The sequence below is a fragment of the Gossypium raimondii genome, unplaced genomic scaffold (assembly GCF_025698545.1).
Source record: "Gossypium raimondii isolate GPD5lz unplaced genomic scaffold, ASM2569854v1 Contig00047, whole genome shotgun sequence".
NCBI lineage: Eukaryota > Viridiplantae > Streptophyta > Magnoliopsida > Malvales > Malvaceae > Gossypium > Gossypium raimondii.
In genome coordinates, this window is record NW_026291206.1 from 256 (window position 1) to 9,892 (window position 9,637).

General features: G+C 32.2%; 1 protein-coding gene and 1 pseudogene across 1 annotated transcript; one reads left to right on the forward strand and one right to left on the reverse strand.

Moving 5' to 3' along the window:
* Positions 1 to 342: 342 nt before the first annotated feature.
* LOC105761514 (disease resistance-like protein DSC1) lies at positions 343 to 1,588 on the forward strand (the record flags this gene model as incomplete). Its single annotated transcript, XM_052627274.1, has 2 exons — positions 343 to 511; positions 977 to 1,588. Coding segments are annotated over 2 exons (781 nt in total), but the record flags the coding sequence as incomplete, so codon positions are not given.
* A 3,654-nt stretch (positions 1,589 to 5,242) lies between these two features.
* LOC128036818 (L-type lectin-domain containing receptor kinase V.9-like) lies at positions 5,243 to 7,443 on the reverse strand (annotated as a pseudogene).
* Between the last annotated feature and the right edge of the window lie 2,194 nt (positions 7,444 to 9,637).

Sequence of the window (9,637 nt, forward strand, 5' to 3'; positions counted from 1 at the left end):
TAACAGCAAAACAAAACAAAAAGAACAAACTGAAAATCCAAAGAGAAGCAGCGAGTAACCGAATGAGAAAGTCCTAGCTTTCATTTCCATTTCAAAATATAAAGGGATTACAAAAATAATAATAATAAGTTAGTTACCTAAACTGTAACTGCTCCTACCAAATTTGGTAAGTTGCCAACTAAAATATTACAAAGAAAAGCTGAAAAAATTCAACTGTTACATCCATCAATTTCAAATCTAAAATACTAGTTTTAGATATCAAGCAACTTGCCAACTTGTTAATATCAAAAAAATACAAAATTTAAACAAAAGAAAGTTGCTTCTGGTTCAATCTTCAAACAGACATGCTGCTGCTGCTCACGATGCTGGTAGTTTGTTGCATTGCAGACCAATGCTCAACAGTTTCTTCCACTTGCATCGGAAAGATCTAGCAGACATTTTGGTGGTTATCAACAAAACAGAGAAGGCATCTGAAGGGTTTCGCTTTCTCAGATGTCTAGGGAAAAGGAAAGTCTGCCTGGGTGTTTGGATTATCCTGCTTTTATTTAACGTTTGTTTATTGCATATTTTCTGTTTTGTCTAGGCTCTAAATGATTTGGAATTTGTTTTATTAATATAATCCAGCCATTCATATTTCAAAAAATAAAAATAATAATGGGTCCAAACCTGATCAATTCACTAGACTACACACAAACATCAAATCTTGAACTTCTGATTTTTGAAAGGTTGTACCAAATTAGTGGATGTTCATCCATCAATTAGAGTGCTTAGGAACCTTAAACTTTTGAATTTAAGAGATTGTAAAAGTCTCAAGAGTCTTCCGACTGAAATTGGAATGGAATCTCTAGAAACATTAATTCTTTCGGGTTGCTCAGGTCTTGTAAGGTTTCCGGAGATTGATGGGAAAATGGAACGTCTAAAAACTCTAGATCTTTCTGGTTGTTATAGAGTGGAAAATTGATCGGAGAATTTGCAGCAAGCAAAGTTTTTGGAGCTCGACTTGAGTGAAACAGCCATAGCAGAACCACCATCCTTTATTTTTCAATTTAAAAATCTTAAAGTTCTTTCTTTCAATGGGCGCAAGGGACCATCATATAAGTTACTACCAAATTTGCCTTCTCTTTTCAAGGTAATCCAAGGAAGAAGGACGAATCCCATGGCTCAGATGTTGCCTTTGTTGTCAGGTTTGAGTTCTTTAAGAGAGCTAAAACTAAGGGACTGCAATCTTTGTGAAGGAGATCTTCCACGTGATATTTATGGTCTATCCTCTTTGTGGCCTCTTGATCTTAGTGGTAACAATTTCATCAGCATACTTGCATCTCTTACTCGACTCTCGAAGCTCGGAAATCTTATATTGTCAAATTGCAACATGTGCACTCTTGGTGAAGCAGATATTCATGGTGATATTTCTGGTATATCCTCTTTGATACGTTTTGATCTTAGTGGTAAGAATTTCATCACCATTCCTTTGGCTCTTACTCAACTTTCCAGGCTCAAATTGCTTAAATTGTCAGGTTGCAAGATGCTTAAATCGTTGCCTGAGCTACCAACAAGTATAGCAGCTGTGCATATAGATGGTTGTTCTTGACTTGAAGTAGTTGCAAGTCCATCAAAAGTATGCAATTTAGTGGGCTGTGATGACATTAGTGCCATTAACTGCTTCAAATTGGCTGAGAAAATCAATGCATTAACTCAAAGTTGGGAATTCCGGTAATTGCAAAATGGAAGTGGTGGAAAAGAAAACACTACCATCTGTGGAGTTCTTGAATTGGATTGGATTCTTGTAGAAGATGTGACCTTTTGTATGGGTTGTAAAATTAGTCAGTTTAAAGAGCCCACTTGAACCTACGCCCGCAAGTTCGCCAACATTCAAGTAACCATTGAAACTGAAGTACTGACCCTGATTGATATCTGAAGATGCAGGAGGAAAAGCAACACACGCATGATCAAACACACAAAAAATATATACAATAGACATTTAGATAACCAATCAGTTAGGTAATGAGCAGCCTTGATTTCATAATCATCAAACCCAACATTTAGATCATACAAAGAGAGAAATTTTATAAGGGTACAGTAGAACCTGTCTTTTGTTGACTGAGCTGCAGTGAAAATGCATTCGCAAGAACGATCTTTTCGATTCTAAGGAGCTCATAGAAGTATTCCACGAATATATTTGATTTTCAACCTGGAAAAAAATAATTACTACTATAATTATAATTGACAGCAATAAATGCACGTACACTTTTTCAACAAATCATAAGGCATGGTACGAGGTAAACTCCAATTTGAATTCACATCCCTTAGAACCCCTTCAATCACCGTGACACCAATATTAATGTCGGTTGTCTCATTCGAATTAAGCTGAACCCAACCTTCCTTGGGATGTCACCATTGCTTTGCAGCTCTGGAGATCATTGTAACAAAAATATTAGAAGACCCTATGTGAGTTGAACTTTTAGCCCAAGATAGACTAGACATAACAACTTCCCCATTGCTGTTACTTGCATCTTTAAACACAAAAGCATTACGACACTTCCAAAGACATCAACAAATAATAGGAAACAAAGTCGACCAGTCTATTCCCTCAACATCAATCTGCCCAATATTCTTTAATTTCCAAATAAGTTAATCCTTAATATGCAAAAACCTGCTAAGATCATCTGGAACAAGATTATTCCAAACATTAATCTTAGCAAAAGAAAAATCCCTCAAAACTTGTATGGTTGCCTCAGCCTGCTCACATCTTGAGTAACTAGTGTCAGCTGTCACATGTCATCAAGCTCTCTCCTCATTCGCTAACAAATGTCCCTTAAAATGAATTCAAAGAAAATGTCTTATTCATTGAAGACCTTTGCATTTCTGACCATATTCCAATCCTCACTTGCCACATCCCATTCATCTCTTGCAACTGATCTGTAAGTTGTTGCCTCTCAGGATGTTGGAGTTCGACAAGGACCCATTGAGGTTCGACCAGAACCTAGGTATACCCCACCTTATAAAACAATGACAATCCTTGTATGTAATTGTAGAGTGGTGAAGCATGATGTACTGTAATTTGAAATGTTAAATTAGGCTTTCCTGTAACAAGCTTGTTCTCAAGTAGTTTAAGAGTATTTTATGTTTTTTATCGATTTTTAACTTTTAGTTTCAATGCTAACTTTTATCACATTTTATCACTTTTGAAACCCAAATTGATAAAACTATGTCATTAGAGGTCTAATGATTAATTTGAGCTTGTATAAGGAGGTGATTGAGGCTAAACATCAAGGAGGAATTCAACTGTTGCGGAGGACGCAACACAAGTGATTCCTGAGTTTAGAATTTGATTTAAAAGAATTTGGATGCGTAGAAGAGTATACGGAAAAGACAAATGAATCATATAATTTTGTTGTTACAGATTTAAGGCATGTTCTAAAACTCTAAAATTTTTATTCAAAGTTTTATAATGTAGTGATTAAACAAAGCATGGATTAATTGTATTTTAATTAAATTGTTTTTAAAAATTAAATTGTTTTTAGATCCTAATGGAATTTTTATTTTTATATTGAAGTCCTTACTATGTAGATTTCAATTGATTCAATCTGTTCCTTAATTTAACATTCCAAAATGAATAGTCGTATGAATTTTTATTTTCATAGCTCTACACTAAAGTTTTAAAAATTTTGCCTTATATTATCACTAATAGTCGTAGCAATTTAAAGAAAATGAATATTTTTAAAATTTTCCTAATATTAATTATAAAACTATAAAAAATAAAATAATACATTTTAATTAATACAAACAATCAACCCGAGCATCACATGTATAAAGAAAACAAGATGCATAATAAAACATTTAATTTACCACTCAACTAAAGTTTTATCTTGATAACTCTAAACATTTTAATTTTATTATACACACCTACCTCCATCAATTGTATATATCTATATATTATAATTTAAGCTCTGATTGAGTTGAGCAACAATTTAGCTAAAAAATTATAAAAATATCATTACGTAATTAAATAAGTTATCGAGAATATTTTAATCTTTTTATTTAAAAATAATAAAAATATGCATAAAATAATTTTTAAAGTGAGCTTCCTTTCCAAAATATAAATGAGACCTATCAGTTATTATTATGTAAATAACACTATATTTGAATTCATTATTTAAATATCAATAATTGATATTTAAATAATGATTAATATCAATATTCGTCATTGTTGACGTTAAACACCAATAGTACATGTAATTAAGAAATTAACATATGAAGGACTTCGGACAACCATGCTTTATATTGTAATAAAATAGAAAGGTTATGCATGTGACCACCTTTCTATTTAAATTGGAGCGAAACTTTTGATGAGTGTTCATATCGAAATTAAATATGTCAAAATAATCCAATAAGGTTAAATAAAATTAAATCTTTTGAATACCGTATATAAAATTATATTTTTATCAATTAAATTTTAATTTTAAATAAAATCTTTAAATATTATTATGCCACGTATTCAAATATAATAAAATTTATTAATAATGTAAATTGAGTTAAGAGATAAAAGAATATAGAGATTGTGCTGGAAATGAAAACCCAAATTACATAATGAGAAGGAAAGATGGAACTATCAAATTCCTTATTATTTATAGGAAATTAGGGAGAATAAGGAAAAGAAATTGATTCATGAAGAGATAAGGAGATTGGCGTGGCATTGGTGACTTACATGCATGTCCCTATTGCCTATTCAACATTAGATTCCTTTAGCTACTATTCTCCTAATGCAAACAATGAAGTCCCCAGCGATAACAGACAATTCTACATCAATGCATGCGCCCGTTTTCTTCCCCTTCGCCTAATTTCCCCTTCCAATTTCCATCGCATGCATGCTCTTTCATTTTATCTTCAAACTTCTTATCTCCTTATCTCTTCATGAATCAAACTTTTTATTATATTTGAATACGTGGCATTATAATATTTAAAGATTTTATTTGAAAATTAAAATTTAATTGATAAAAACATAATTTTATATAGGGTATTTAAAAAGATTTAATTTTTATTTAACCTTATTTGATTATTTTGACATATTTAATTCGATATGAACAACTCATCAAAATTTCGCTCTAATTTAAATATTTATCTAAAGATTATTTACAATATAAAACATACATCAACTACTTTTTATTCGATTAAGCTTTTTAATTTGTTATGCATGTGACCACCTTTCTATTTTTATTACAATATAAAACATTATAAAAATCTTAAAATAAAAGGAAAAACCCTATTATACAAAACCCTATTACTCGATTCGGAAGGCTTTAAAATATATTCCTAAATGACATTGGCATGAACAGCCACAGTATGCTACTTATGATGCTTAAATATATATACAAAACCCTATTACTCGATTCGGAAGGCTTTAAAATTTTATTTAATTTTACAATCATAATTTTTAAAGAAAAACCCGATACTTTTCCACTTCACCTACCGCGAGAAACAAATGTTTCTGTAATTGTTATTGAAGGAACGGTGTTTCTCTCGGCTGTCAACTCATTAGGAGCGCCCACTTCATTTGATACTGCTGGGAATTCTCGAACTTTGATAACAGAGCTGATGTCATCGGGCAATGAAGCAACACCGTCCAAATACGATATAACGCTGGACATGCTAGGCCTAGCCGCTGTCACCGGGTGTGAGCAAAGCAACCCAAGCTTCAACACCAACTCCGCTTGTTGTCCCACAAATGATCTCTTCCCCAACCTCTTATCAATAGTCGCCAAAATGTCTCCTTTATCCCAGCAATCCTTTATCCAGTCAGCAAGAAATGCTTCCTCTGGTGCCGTTTGTGGTTCGATCGGCTTTCTACCACAGGCAACTTCAAGCATGAATATTCCAAAAGCATATATATCAGTGCTTGTGTTTGCTTGCCCGGTTCTTGCGAGCTCAGGAGCCATGTAACCGAGCGTGCCTGCTACATGAGAGGTTTGAGGATCATTTCCAAGGTCGCATAGCTTTGCCATCCCGAAATCTCCTAGTCGGGCGTTCATTTCACTGTCTATCAGCACATTGGCAGGCTTGATATCTCTGTGAATGATGACTTGCACCCATTGCTGGTGCAGATACAACAACGCGGAAGCTACGTCCTTGATGATCTTAAACCTTTGTGTCCAATTAAGGCTGCTATTAGGTTGGTAGTAAAGAAACTTGTCAAGGCTTCCATTAGGCATGTAGTCATAAACCAAAAGCAACTCGTGCTTGCGCTTGCAATAACCGAGAAGTCGAACCAAATTCGGATGCCTGAGGTGACCGATGGTTGCAATCTCAGCCACGAATTCTCTCATACCTTGCCTTGAATCATGAGAGATCCTTTTAACGGCAATTTGTATGTTGGAAGAGGGTAAAACACCCTTATGCACCTTACCAAATCCACCTCTCCTAGAACTTCCTTTTCTTTAAACCCTTTGTTGCTTTGAATAGATCTTTATATGAGAATCTATGAGGCCGTACTGAACCTCCCAATCCTCGAGAATCTCCATGAATCTCTTCTTCCTTGAGATCAACACAAACCCGAAAATCAATACGAGGACTAAAGTGAGACCTGTGAAAGAAAGGGTGATAGCCAAAATCTTCTTTAATTGCTTGATTCCTCCGTTATCATGTCGTGGAATCTTTGGAAGGCGAGACAAGTCTAGCTCATCAGGTGAGCCATTCATCTTGAAACTCCAAGCCAATATGTAGTGTGAGGATGAAGTAGCTGAAACAGAACCGGTGGACGACGAGAAGCCGACATACATAGAGTCATACATATAAGGAGACAGATCCTTTTGTAGGATATAAGTGGGGTTTTTGGCCTTGGTAGATTGATGGGATACAACGTAACATTGAGTCGCTTCTCAACCCCGTTGTATTCTATCCATATTTGCATTGGGTCTCCGCTTACAAGGCTGACATTGATGAACTCACCTTCATCAGTGTAATACCCCGCAGAAGCAGATTTCACCGAGTTTACGCTATTGATATCGATGCCAACATGGTTGTCATCACTGTCATTGAGGTCAAAGCTTTGAACTGTATCCAGCTCAACCGCAACAATATGATTTGAGCTGTCACCGTTATTTGTTTCATTGAAAAGACCAAGATACTGGACGGCAGAAGCTGCGGGAATTTCATTGTTTGGCGAGATTACAAAGGCCATTCCATGGCCGCCGTATTCAGTCTAATTGCAAAATGAATGTGGTAGAAAAGGAGAAAACACTACCATTTTTGGAGTTCTTGAATTGGATTGGATTCTCGTAGAATTTGTGACCTTTTATTAGGCTTGTAGAGTTAGTCAGTTGAAGCAGCCCATAGCAACTAAACTGACCCTGGTTGATATCTGACGATGCAAGGTTCAGAAGGAAAAGCAGGAGCACAAGCATGATCAAACAAGACATTATTACACACAAAATTACAGCAATAGTGATTAAGGGCTGTAGTAAGTTTTGTTGTGTAAGCAAGTTATTCTGCACCATCAGTCCAATATAAATAAAAAGAAACCAAAACACCATTGTCTTAATCGATTTGATTAAGACCTCAAAGAAATTTCCGGAATTTTACCTGTCAGTAGTAAGGAAATTGCTCTCCTTTAAAGACGATAAGATGAGATTATTTGGTAAAGGTGATGATATCTTCTGATAATGAAACACTTGACAATTCTTTACCTCTAATATATGTATTTAAAAAATTAATGATTATAATTCTTGCTTTCCTTTCCTTTCAATAAAAACTTGAAACGCAATGAAATTTACCATTTCAGTAAAAAAATCATTTAATTCTTGCTTTCCTTCACCCTATTTAGATAATTAACTGTTTTTCTACAATTTTAGTTAAAACAATAAAAATTACTTACAAACAATGTTTAAGATACTAAGCGTGCAAAGAATTTGTCATATATGATAGTAACATATTTGACTTTTACTTGCAAACCATTACACTAGTATTTAGTAAACACACTGTCAATCATGAGCCCAGGATTTCCACACTTATATTAATTTATTAATTGATAATTCTGTAATTTCATTTAATTTAAACCATAATTACTAAAAGGTGATTAAAAATATACTGGCTTGTATATCAGATCATAATATAAAAACTTAAATGAATCTCAAGACTATTTACACTCAATCACTTCATTATTGTACACATTACTAATTAACATTACCTCCTTTTAATTAAATTCTGACCAAACTATTTCACCCAATTACTTGCATTTGATTTAACGTAACGTCGTGGAACCAAATTCAACTCATAATTGAAAAGGGTATTGATCAAGAATCAATTTTAAGGTGAAAGTATTGACCTCAATATTACTAGTAAAAAATTAACACATGTAATAATTGGATCAACATTGTTAAATAATTATATATCGCCTTAAAATTATACACTAAATTGGAGTATTGTTATTTAAAAATAAATTTAAAATACTCAAAAAAATAATGTTGGCCATAAATCCATTTAAAAATTTAACAGTCAAATAGACAAAATATTTCGCTTCATAACTTGTATCTTAATTAACTTGTCACGTCCGGTTAACATTATTAAATCAAAGAAATACAAGGATTTATTAACATAAATTATAAGGTTAAATTAAAGTTTAAAGGTTCACTTAAAATATGAAAGGGATTAGATAATACCATAAGGCTCCAAAATGAGTTTGCAAATATTAGAACCATTTAAAATATGGACCAAGTTTGAACTCCAATATTTAAAGTCAAAGCTTAGCTCAACCCGCATTATACTTTTTGTAATATATTTTTATTTTAATTTTCACATATTATGCAATTTATATCACATAAAATAGAATATATAGTAATATAAATACTATGTAAATATTAAAATATATATTAAATTGTTTATATTTTAATTTTAATAAAAACTAAAATATTAATTTAATTTAAAACATTTTAATATATATATACACACTAATCTAAGCAATTTAAATTAATTAGTTACAAATATAAATAAATTTAGATAAAACTATAGTTCTATATTTAAGTCAAATTGAGGTACAAGCGGACAAAATATATTAATATTATGTATAAATTTCATCTGAACCAATTTCACTAGGTCTATAAGCACTAAATTGAATAAATATTATTCCAAAAGGTTATTTAATAATTACTGGGCTTCTAGTTACTGAAAAGCGAGTTCAATAGTAGGTAATGGTATTTCTATTTCACTTTGGAAGTAGATTTTATAAAAATAATCTTAAAAATTAATTAATTATAAAAATGAGTTAGGAAAACAAATATATACGAATATGAGTTATAGTATTTCTCAGTACAACTTGACACACCAATGAAACTACTCGCATTTTTCCCTAATCATCGTGTTTAAAAAAGATTTTTTTTGTGTCAACATTGTGTCGTGCAATATCGTATATATTTTTAAAATATTAGTGAAAATATGAGTATTCACAATGAAGAAAAATACTTTTATAATGTATGTCACCGTTAATTAGACAGTACCAGTTAAAACTTTTTTAAAAGATCTATATTTTCAAATATGCACAAAAAAAAGAAATATTTTTTATTGATGTTGGACATCATCTTAATTTTAAAAGTTGACAAAATAAATAAAAAATCTGCTATAAAAAGAAAATTTTATTGTCTTGTCCAAG